General features: G+C 36.8%; 1 protein-coding gene across 2 annotated transcripts in view; it reads left to right on the forward strand.

The window, feature by feature from the left end:
* LOC136846168 (uncharacterized) overlaps positions 1 to 3,428 on the forward strand; it is a 48,112-nt gene extending 44,684 nt beyond the window's left edge. For both annotated transcript variants that reach the window (XM_067116969.1, XM_067116958.1), the window contains 3 exons: positions 345 to 543; positions 2,109 to 2,215; positions 3,084 to 3,428. In XM_067116969.1, coding sequence (XP_066973070.1) covers positions 345 to 543; positions 2,109 to 2,215; positions 3,084 to 3,236 — 459 coding nt within the window. In that variant the 3' untranslated portion in view covers positions 3,237 to 3,428. The remainder of the gene's footprint in view (positions 1 to 344; positions 544 to 2,108; positions 2,216 to 3,083) is intronic.
* Positions 3,429 to 12,982: the final 9,554 nt, after the last annotated feature.

Raw genomic sequence — 12,982 nt, forward strand, 5'->3', positions numbered from 1 at the left:
AGAACATTTCCAAACGACTACGTGTTTCCAAATAGACCGTACCAAATCCATCAGAAAAAGGTTTGTTAGTTCGAATATGGTGATCAAAACAAATTGAGTTGGCAATCTCGACTGAGGTAAGCTACATAAACAAAATAGAAATTTATGTTAAATATGAAAATGTCCTTTACTTTGAACGTCGAATTTTTCCTACAGACTTCCACATCACCATCACTGGTCACTTACAGCTATACTTCCAAGAATGGTGTCTATACGAAAATGTCACGTAGACTCATGAGATTAGGGAACCCCATCCAATAATGAATATTTCACATCTTTCTCATGCATGTCACATCCTCTCGCAGGAGGTGGTGAGGCTAGAAACGGAGTACTGGCAGCTCCTGGACATTCCTCGGCAGGACAAACAGGAACCCGTCCTCACATATGTCCTGCGAGCCTGCGCGATTGTCGAGAAGAGTCAGAGGTCGCTTGAGCAGCAGGAGAAGACCAAGAGAGCAGACGAAGATGAGGAGAGGAAGAGAGAAAACGCTCAAAGACTTAACGGTAAGTAGAGATGACGTTTCGTAGGATAACTTACTGTGGTTTATGGGGGTCCCTGCAATGTCCTGCCTCTTAGTCTTTGGTTACTTTTGAATTGGTTGCGTTATTATTGCATTGCAAGATCTCAGTCCACTGTAATTTTGCATATGTGCTCGTGATCAACTGCCTGAAATACTTTGGTATACAATATAGCAGTGTCATGGTAAAATTAACTTTAGCGCCAAAATCGCGGAGGCCATAGCTTGGGTATCTTAGCTAATTTTGCACAGCTCTTGCAGCATTACTGCATTGCAAGAGTATTTCAGCATATTGCAATTTTCACGTAAGTGGTTGATGTCCAGAGTAATGAATTACAGTATGTATACCCAGTTTAAAGGAAAATTCAATTTTTATGCAGATTGTCACTAAGACAAATTTGGTATTTCTTGCAGTATTACTGCATTGCAATCAAATTGCAATATATAACTGTATTATAACCTTTCACTCTCGCTCGTAATTACTGTAGCATGCTAAAGTACTGCATTAAATCTTGTTTGAAGGTAAAAGCTTTTTTTACCTCGAAAAATTAATAAGCCAGTATTCTTGGTATTTGGCAAATTTTGCATTGCCTTCAATATTATTGTATTGCAAGGGAATAATACACCAGTGGGCCAACTAGGACCTGTACCTTGGTGCTGTGGATTAAATAATATGCCATTCTTCCAAAAAGGAACTCTCAGGCAGTGTGATTCAACTCTGCAATGGTACTGTGTTGTAGGTAGTGTGCCATTCATCCTAGAAGATACTTACAAATGATCAAGCCCTCTACCATGTTGTTGAGGCTTGACCAGGATACCTAGGATGACGAGTAACACTGATGTGTTAGAGCCCTCCACTATCCTTACATAAAGGGATTTCTAGATAGTTTGACCAATACTTCTGATTTGCTGCTAGGGTGTCACTTATCATAAATCTTTGTAGATTAAGTAAACGTCAAATATCAAGTGAGACACTAGTTTTCAGTCTTACCAACACTTGACATCAGCTGTATGTACTTTTGTTCTAATTCTTTTGGCCATTGCAAACCTGACCTTACACGGTACTCAGAGGTAGCCTGAAACTGATTATGTTTCTTGGGCGTAAGAATGAACATAATATGTATTTGGAGAAATGGAAATCCAAAAGGATCTGATTAGTCTGCTCAACATACTGTTCCTGTTTGGTGAAACAGTAAAATTTATAGTTCAGTGTTGTTGCCATTCCATTAATCCTAGAAAGGATATGAAATCTTACAATTATTATAAGTCACTCCATTTTTCTGTAGCTGCCCCATTATACCTGTATATTGTTGTAATATTTAATTTTTATCACAGTCATGGTTGAAAACCGATTTGAAGTGATTGTGATGACTTCGTTTTATTGAAAAGTGTTTTATGGACTTAGCTCATTTTACAGCTGAAAGCATCAGTTATAATGTTTTACTTTGTCATGTATACAACGTCCATGTTCTCACAGACAGGTAATTCATTTTGGATGTCTTGTATACAAAATGTAAATGATAAAAGGAACTAACTCCAAGTACCTCACAGGGATGACCACATCTCAGATTCTTGAAGAGAACAACAGCTTAACCAATGAACTGTACAGGCAGTTACGGAAGTACTCATCCCTAAGGACTCTCATGCGAGAGCTCAAGGTAAGATCAGGTATATTCCTTGGTGATTTTTGTCCGCTGCTTCAGCGCTGATTTACCTTAAGGACTGATGCGATTCCTGTCTCCTTTAGTGGGTACAGCCTGTGCCGTGTGCATTACACTATAGATGGCACTCAAGGTTCATTGCTACATCACTTTAGTCCCCAGGGGGTGCTTTTTGCCACATACTTTTCATCTCTACCTTTGGTCTCAACATGTTTACAAAGCTATCCAATTTCCTTCTCTAACTTTCTGATACTCTCCTTTTGACCTCTCACTTGAATATGCATTCTTTGGGCAAACCCTGTAAGTCTCAGAATGTAACTTTTCCTCAATCTGAAATGTAATAATAGTACTGTAATGATTTATATCATTAGATAAACTGGTCAGGTTAATTTAGCTGTAGTTCGCCCAGGGGTTAAAGAAAACCTTTCAGTAAAAGCAAAGATGGTTGTCTTACACCCTACAAGTAAAAGTACTTTCCTATATCATTACTGCAGTTTTTAGATCCAGATGACCTTGTCAGCATGAACTCTTGTTCTTTATGATAGCTTGTATAGGAATCATATATTTGCTCTCATATTTGTACACTAGCCAATCACAGTGTGTTCTACAGATTGTTTAAGCAAACTATACGTTATCTTGCTTTCATTTTCGTCATAAATACTTCTTAAGCTTCATCTTGCAGTTGAAACTGAATTTAAATAATATCTAGAGTTGATTTTCTTTTACCTTACTTAGATCAGATATTTAATAGACAATGTTAATTTTTCCTTTCTCACTGTCAAGCCAATTAACAAAAATGTCACCAAGTGTTTAGAGGCACCAGAAGCATCCAAGATTCTAATAACCTTTTCAAATGGTGTTTCAGGACGACTACAATGAGAGCAAGATGTATCCTATAATTCCTCGTTACTTCATGTTGAAGGACATGATCCACGACGTCATGCGTGATCCTGCCTTTGTCGAGGTTTGCCACGAAATAAACCAGGGTCAACAGACAAACACAGGTCCCACCTCATAGGACCCGGAGGAGAGTCCAGGCGAGGAAAAGCTGTTGTAGCACAGAGATTCTGGTCATCTTGCTGTTTCTTTGCCCTATCATCGCCCACTGCCATGGTCTTCGGTTCGGAGGTCCTCGGACGTAACTTTCGCGACGCATGAGCTCTTCGCATCTGTAATTTACCTTAAGAAGTAAAACATTGCCCAAACTACACACAATACTTGTATGGCTATAAAACCTCTCCTAACATTCCGCCCTCACGGTGGATAACTGGCAGCTGATGTTTACTTGGTTAAGTGTCGTGGTGTAGATGTTGGTCATTTTATATCGAGTAGACATGGTCATTAGCGTCATTGTTGTTATTGTGTCGCCATTACGAGACAAAAATTCCTACCCGTCATGGACCTTGTATATAGGTGTATAATAATTGAAATGCATGTAAATATATATGTATATATAAATATATATATTTATACGGTACATACTACTCCTATACATACGGCGTATGTAAATCGGTACTTCCCAGATTTGTGTGCGAGCGTTCACTAAGGAGCATGACGATTAAGTATGATGATGATCTTGTTAGGCTTACTTCTTCCTATTTTAGAACTGTGATTAGGAAACAACATACACAAACATGATGCACAAAATCAGTTGTACATTTTTCTCCCCAGTGTAAGGGTGGATACTTTCCTTTTTTTAAGGCAGGTATAAATGACAAAGGAACCTTCTTGGCAACCTGAATTATATGAACTGCAAATGAGACTTGCTAGTGACTGAAGTTATACACACAACAAGAGAACTTCATAAGTGACAAATATAATCACTGCAAGGAACTTTGTTAGTAAATTCACTAAAATCTCAAGAGAAGCAAATTACAGACTTAAACAAAAGGGTATATTGTTAACTTCATTCATATAAAAACATAACTTATTAGTGACCTTATCATAAACACACTCAGGGGGTCTTAATGAGTAGCGAATCATTATAAACACCACAGGGAAACTTGTTTTATAATTGTATTATAAAAATTACAAAAGAACCCTGATAGGGACTTGCAAAAATGGAACCTTGTTAGCAACTGCAGTATTATCGACACTATTTGGGAATTTTGTTGGTCAATCATTAACATTATTGCAAAGGAACCTTTATAGTTGGTTCAGTGTTGATGACTTCATTATAAAGATAAGAGAATCTTGTTAGGGACTTCCTTATAAAACAGTGCAAGGGGACATTGTTTGTGGCTTCGTAACCAACATTATCATGAAACTTTGTTAGTGAATTCTGTATGAACATGAGGATACAATAATATCATCACTAGACATATTACAAATTTTTTGTTAGTATATTTAGGGTAAACTGCAAATAAACCTGGTCAGCAAGTCTAAAACTTCCCACAAAAACCTTGTTAGTGATTGGATACACAAGGGATCATTTATAAAAAAAGTTTACCACTAGATTTTTCACTATAGACATTAAGAAGTCTCCCTTATTGGTGGTTCTGTTGTAAATTTACAGAGCAAGGAAACATTGATAGACCATTAAAAACACTGCAAGGAAATCGTGTAGATTTCATTTTAAAAGTTACAATTTACTGAGCATTGTTTGCGTCTTCACAAGAAACACTACAAGTAACCTTTTTAGTACTACAGGAAAATTTGTAAGAGGCATCATTATGCATACTCCAATTAAACTTGATGACCAAAGAGTGCAAGTAACCACACTAATGATTCATTATAATAAATTCTACAAAGAAACATGATTAACAACTTTATAAACAATGTGAGAAACATTTTTACACTCTTCTTCTTTATGAACATACAAGAAACCTATTATTTCAGCAGAGAATCAAGGTAGTAAGCAACTCTGGCTGATAATGAGAAAATTGATCTTTTCTCATACAGTTTCAACTACAGGGAATCTTCATGACAATATTCGGATAATAATAGGTGTATAAATATAGGAATTTCATGAACACACGTCTAAACACAGTTCAGGGTGCCACTGCACACGTCAAGGTGCCTAGTTGAAGAATAGCCAGGTGCAGGTTAAACACATTTAAGTCACTTCGAGGGCAGTTAATTTGTATCTGACGTTGGCATGTCTTTATTTGTGAGGCTATTGTGTCGTTTGTACCAGAAGTACTTATTCACTATCACTGTCACCATCATCCTTGCTCTTATCATCATGACTATACTGTAAATGATCCTTTTAAAATGACTTTTGGGTAAAAATCATTTGCTATATACTGTAATCATTTATATTAACACCAACAGAGGTCTTCCGATTAGCAGTCTTAAGCAGCACTGGGTCTATCAGTGCCAGACTGAACCACCACCACAATGCATGATACCATCAACTTGACTATAATATTTCAACTTGGCCCCCGTGGTCTTGACACATTAAGAGTGTGGTTTTAGTGATCTCGTACCCTGCACAGAATATGCTGGACGAAAGAGCTTAACACCTTACCGAGCAAATCCTTTTGAGATGAGAGGTGGTCGGGTGAGAAAAAGAAATGGGTCAGTGAGATTCACTGTCATAACATCACACATCTACGTCATTTCGTTTCATCTCTGTCACTTCTGCCATCCTTCTCTTTCTCCATTTCAACCACAGACTAATTTGTATCTGCCTTCATGTTATCCATTCTTCCATGATATAACATTCTAAGACTTCATAGTTTTCAGGTGTCATATTGCTTACATTTTCAAGTCAGAACTGCTGTTAATTGTGACAGCTGACCTTGTTTACTATCGAAGACTCGCCACTGATGTATTTTGCATTCTTCATTTGGGGAATGTTCATCATTCTTTCAGAACGAACAATAAAGAAAGAGTTAGCCTCAATGTCTCACTTTTCTTCCAGTCGTACATGTTTTCCTTCCACTTCGCCTTGTAATTCAGTAGTGACTCTCAGCCATTCTTCTGTACCTCAGATCTTCAACTATGTCTTCAAGGGTCCAAAGCATCTCCATCCAGTTTATTTCTAACCTTTTAGCTAATCAAAACAGTAGGATATTAGAAGTGAGTCCAGAAGCTTATTAATTTTGGTTGCCACAGTCTCTACCATTTTTCTTCTCCATTCATGTATTAATGTTGTGGCATATGGTCATTCTCCCTCCTACAACTTTTTATTGTCAATATTCTCAAATTTCTGCCACCGCAGTCATTTACGATCGCACTTCAATTCTGCTGTCTAATAACTGGTCCTCCAATATTCTTCTTGTTTTTCTAAACTATGTTATTCTCATTACTTTTTATTCGTATGAAAATCTCTTCTAATACATTTTCAAAATGTTCCTAATATGTAAAGAGTATGTAGGCTAATCTTCAGCTCTGCTCCCGTTATAAATTTTTCTTTTCTTAGCCGTCACTTTTCCCTTCATGTACATCAAATCCTGTATCTAAGTCTTCCATTGCAGTATGAGTGTAGGCCTACCTCTACACCTCTGTCTCTCTCCTCAGTATATATTATTCTGGTGTCTGTACCTTAAGGAACATATTATACATTAGGCAAAAAAATGTATTTAAAAACTGTGGAATATATGTGTCTTCTGTAAATCTCTTTTCCTTCAGGCCTAGCTTAGATAAGGGTATTACGCTGCTGTTCCTACCAACCTTTTTCTAATCGATCCCAACTGCCAGACATTCTGGCAATCTATGCTTTTTCCACCGGGGTCATGAAGCTTGTCAAGTTTAGTTTTGAGAAAGCCACACTGTAAATCTTGTTCAGATCACACCTGGACCTGCATCCCATGAACTAAAAAAATGAGACCCACACTGAACTAGAATCCACCACCACTTCTACTAACATTCTGAATAGATGGTCCTTGCTAAGAAGCAAACAGGACCTAAGAACTAGAAGTGGTAAGAATAATTAAGGAAAATCTGGTAGATGTAAGTGACACCCATGACAATACAAGACTACAAATGATAACTTAGTGCACAACTTTGAATTTTGTTACCTGGGACACTTCACTCGCATATTGAGTAAAAGGCATAGTTCCACAAAATGTCATCTTTCCTCCTTGGATATGCCACATTTAATATGCATAACCAACATGAAAAAATAAGCCTCCTTACATTATATTTTCAATATTTTCTCTTTCTTATGAGTTGCCGCTGTGCCATTCCCATTTAATTTAGCCATCCAAGTGTCCTGGGAAATCTACTTAACCAATAAGCTTGAAGGTAATGACAGGGTGAAGAGGGGTCAAGGGATAATACTAATGTAAACATTGACAGTTTTTACATTATATAGTTAAGCATGCAATTGCTAAAACCATGTCTCACATACAAACCTTCACATACATTGTGGATAATTTCCTGCAATGACAGAACAAAATAGCACCAAAGGATGAACAATAGTAACTGCTACCTCAAGAAATAACTACAGGTTCTTGATCATCAATTTTACAAGTTAGTGTGGGAAGGTCAGGAATATTCCTAGGTCTTAACTCCATCTTCACACCATTCAAACAGTAGATAAGACAAGAATTCCTGTAACTGTTTAGTTAAATTCTCACCCTTTTTCTCTCTGACAATTTTCAGTATGGACATACATGAAGCATACATTTTCTCACCTCTGTCATTCTGCTGTTGGTGCTGTTCCAAAAAAAATAAAAAAAGTTTCTTGTATGGGCAGGGGAAATAAAAACCAGTGAGATTTGGCATAGGGGTTATTGCCAAGAACACAAAAAATTTAGGATAGGCAACCGAAAAAAGATATGCCTCGTGTTTAGAAAATTATGAATCTGTCGTACATTAACTAAAAATATTTTCAGACTTCTGTAACCCACCCATATTTAAAGCATTGGTTAAAGATTTGTAACTTTCTAACTTTGTAAAAATACTGGAGGCTGTACTATATGGTATTATCTAACTGCAAACCTGCATTTAAGGTTCAATGTGTAAAGTTTTTCTTGTAAGACTTGGTGTAATGAATGCTGTAGTGACTTTCATTTATTTTTCCTACAAGTAAAGCTTTATCACTCTGGATTTTGCTATGTTTAATGCTGTTATAGTTCCCTAAAATGGGCAATGCAAGTTACAGATTGCTACACATAAAAAAGCTTCTGGTTAAAAAACCAGAAGCCCAGGTTTATGTAGAAAAGAAAAAAAGATAGGGAATTTAAGAATAATACAAGCACTATGAACTGGCAAAACATAAGAATTTAAATTGAGTTATTGTTTCATGGTAGCTGAAGCGAGAGAAAATTTATTTTTTAAATCAAGTTCATTTTTAAATTCTATAGTGGTATACCAATTCCCATTCTTGTCTTCCACTCTAAAGGAAAAATTACTTGAAGCATGAATGTTTTGTCAGACAAAAAAACATTGCAGTACGCATGATGTTTGTAAAATACAAAACATTGCATTTGCAGAAATGTTGAATATACTCTGAATTCACCTTCACACTCCATTTACTCAAAATTTGTGATGTAACCATGGCCAGTGTTGGAGTTTTATTATATTTAATTCTGTAAAAAAAATAGGAAAATGACATGAGTAATGTTTCAGTCCTTTTCTATACCAAGGTGGTCATGGACATTTTATTGCCTGATGTGCTGTTCACCTGATATCACAATGGATTCAAAAAAGAATTTGAATCACAAAGCTATCATTAATGTTTTACTGGTTCCCATGACAAATTAGTTCTCAATACTTTTAAGTATTCTAGAAATTTAGTTGTAACAAAAGTGTGATGTTTAAAGACATACCGTAATCTTTTACCTGTTATGAAGCTTGGCCTTGCCTGGTTACACATACTGATGTTACACTACTGTGTAGGCTTCAACTGATGACAAGTAACAGGTCATACAAAAAGTGAAGAATTGCAGCAGTTGACGGAATCTCAGAAATAGATAAAAAATGAAATTAACAAAATTCATGATTATACAAAAGAAATGGCAGATCCAGTGCTTATGCAAGTACTGCATGAGTAGTGACACTCGACGCTTTTGAGAAAAAGATCTAAAATAAATTGCGAAACGGCTGAAGGGGATAAAAAAAAGGAAATTAGTGCAATACCTTTTAACATTAATAATCTAATATTAGCCATGAAATAAATAACATCCAATAACAGAAACAAATATCCTTTGTAAATTACCTACTTTTAAATTAAGTGTGTTTTTATAGCAAAATACCTCAAGAAAATTTTCAGCTTGGAGATTCCCTTTGGAGACTTGCATTGGAGAATATGATAGTCACTGAAGAGAAAATTTTGTTAACTCTTCAAATACTGAAGATCTACTTTGTGGCAAATGCCAGCATAAAAGAACAGGGCCACACTGTATTGAAAAATAACAAATATACCTGGTATATAATGAGTTTGCATGTTAATTGTGGTTCACCAGGAAGAATGCAAAGAGGTTAAGATGTTACATTTCTTGTGTTTGCAATGATCTATGACGCTTCCATAATACCGGAACAGATTCCAGGGAAAGAGGAGTCAGTAATAAGGAGTTTCTTATTCATAAAACAGTGACATCAACAAGGATTCATTTTCTGTGAGAGAGGTCCTTTAAAATGCCACTGCTCAGGTGCAATATATATTCAAAGGTCAAGATACTAAGAGGAGGAGTAACATATGAGAAAAATATGTCATAGCATATTATGAACTGAGGAGCCAGGAGGAAGAAAAACAAAATTCATCCTCTAATACTACAACAAAGGTGCAGCATAGCCAGCTGATCACAGCCATGAATAATCTTCCCTTACTTGATAAAATGTATGGAAGAGGAACATACTGATATAGTAGCTGGCCCAATGAAGCAATACTTAATTACTCCTATAGCTGGATAATTAACATTTCACAATACTACATTCAGTTAAAACCACTCCTCTAAATTCTCTGAAACAGTGGTTAGGAGTTAGATGAAAAAATAGGTGCAAATTGTTCCCAGACAATTTTTGAGTACTGTACATGGCAAATAAGCACATTAGTTTCATGTACAGCAATACCTGTGGAGGGCATTTCGTGAACACACATTACCCTTGTTTAATTTTTAACTAGTGGTATATCAGTGCAAAAACTCAGAAACAAGACCAATCAATTGTTCTTTAAATTATGGTTGAGTAAGAATATGAACTTTCTGCAGATGAGCATTTTTTTTTTGTAACAGATTAGAGTCCATGGGGAACCATGTATACAAAATTCGACTGGATCCATTACATCTGTATTGACTTTGCAAATAACCTGCCCAGATTGTAAGGTATACACCAGAAATCGGCACCAATATTACAACTCATAGCAGCTTTTAGCAAAATATTGACTTAACAATTAATATAATGAAGGAAATATGGATAATTCAGGAAATGCCCTAACATTACTTGCAAGGGTTCACAGGGAGCAAAGGCACGGGGCATGATGGGTTTCTGGTGGTCACCCAGCTTTTACCATTATGACTTTTAGTGAAACTGATGGTGCAGAAACATGGCTGACAGGATCATTCAAGGTCGATATGTCAAAACAAATCGCCTATCTTCATGACCTACAGGACTGATCACAATATTTATGAAGAATATTAGCAGCAATTGTTTGAATAATAATGTTTCAACAACTTAAAATCTGGACTTCAATCATATGATAAGAGGGTAATAGTGCTGGTCTGATTGAGACTGCACTGACTGGCTCTCAAAAGCAGGACTGCTGGAATATGTAATTTTATCAGTTAAGTAATCAGAAAACAGTATATAAACTAGTTTACTTTAAATATAGACCACTAAACTCTCGAGCTGTTCAGTCATGGGTATTCAGACAACTATCTTCAATTACTTCAGAAAACAAATTCAGTGTAGAAAGTTATTAGTACTTCCACAGAAATTTAATGGAATATAAAATTTAGGCCAAAGGGAATTAAGATGGCATGAAACAGATTCATGTTAGTCTCACCTAAGGGACAATCCTGACTGTTCTGTTTACCGAAATAGATTAAACTCATCATGTTCAGAGACGGACACAAAAAATTAGGTGCCACGTGATCAAGTTATAAGTAATTATTTCTTCAAATAATCCTTCTGAATAATTTAGTTAAAATCAGCAACTGTTACCACAGGATTTAGTTATTCCATCCAGAAATCTGTAATGCCTCCCATTGAGAGGAAAGGCACCACTAAATAGACCATTATAATCCACTTAATTCTGACGATGAACCCTTACCTTTCCCATGCCATGCACCACTTCACAGGGCCTTGCAGTGCTGATGGAGCAGCAACATGCAACCGTATCCCTGTAGGATGGCCTTGCAACCCCTTAAACTAGGGGAACTAGCACGATTGCTATCAAGGAGACCACCAATACTTGAAAAAGACAGGAGATGCTGTCAGCTGTCATCAGGCCACCGAGTTATGCAATGAATTAATTGTGCTTGCACATACTGCACACTACGGGGGCACTCCAACCAAGCTCTCACAGACACTAAGTGTCCTTCTACCTGTATCAGCAGTTGCTGTCAACTGGATTATCCTCATCCATGCTGCGTGCTGGTCGCCATTTCTATGCTTCTAAACCTGAACATAACAAAGGTATTCTCACATTGAACTTTCAAGGGCACTGAGGATGTAACCAGATGCCATTAAGGACACTTTAGCATATTTAAAAGTTAACAAATGGGTTCTATCATGTGGTTCCATTATGGTAATATATCTGTGCCCTCAAGGTCCTTGGCTGTACATTAGTTCTAAAGGTAAGGGAAACACCCAGGACATTTCAAGCAAATATGGGTAAAAGAGAAGCACCAACAAATCGATTGACTGTGTCCTTTACACTGGTAAAAATTGTTCTTGAACAACTCTTCTGTATACTGCAAGTGTACACGCAGTTGCAGACATCGGGACCAAAGTGTGTGATGTAGGGACAGCTTGGAAAAACAGTCTGTTACACCATTCAGCCAGCCAGACACAATCACTTGCCTGGATTGTATGGACTCAGCCTGCATCTGCATCCACTAAGGTGGCTGAAATCATGCAGGTCACCTTTGAATTTCATGACCACTGGCAAGACATTCACATACCAATTCCAGCATGCATACTGGCAAAAAGGCCAACACAGAAGCCACCTCTGTGGTAGTGCCACTGGCCCCAAAACACATTCATCAGTGCCATCCTGCCATTAGAGAAAATAGAATCTGGAACTGTGGCTACTCTGATGCTTACCATCAATGACATTACACACCCACAATGGAACTACACCACCTTCAGCACTAGCACAGGGATGGATGTAGATTTGGACACACAACTACTGCTGTACTGGGACAATAAGGTCATTCAGCAAATAAGTGGCAATGACAGCTTAAATGTTTCATGAAAATCAAGCCATTATTTTAATCACAGCTTCCAATTTTTATCCATCATTTCCACTTCATTGCAGGATAATACTTCTACAATGAAATCCTGCATACTATTGTTTGATACCTTTTAAGCTAGTGCTAAAGGGTTAAAGTTACCAGAAAAGTACTAAAATTGATGACTCCAACAGTCAAAAGTTTTCCCAAACAGCCAGTAATTTACAACTTAGGATGGTAAAATATACCATAGAAAGAAAACTAAACTACTGGGTTAAATCAATCTAATTAACACACACTTCTGCATCTTACACATCACTATGTACACTATACCAACCATTTTCATGTTTTCACTCTCAATTTGACAACTGTAACACTTTCCTCAATTTTCTTCATGCCTTTCAATTCCTTACAAAAATTTCAATATAAAAATCTTGTATCTTCCACGTAAGGTTTAAAGGAAAATGAATGAAAAGACCAC

The sequence above is a fragment of the Macrobrachium rosenbergii genome, chromosome 2, assembly GCF_040412425.1.
Source record: "Macrobrachium rosenbergii isolate ZJJX-2024 chromosome 2, ASM4041242v1, whole genome shotgun sequence".
NCBI lineage: Eukaryota > Metazoa > Arthropoda > Malacostraca > Decapoda > Palaemonidae > Macrobrachium > Macrobrachium rosenbergii.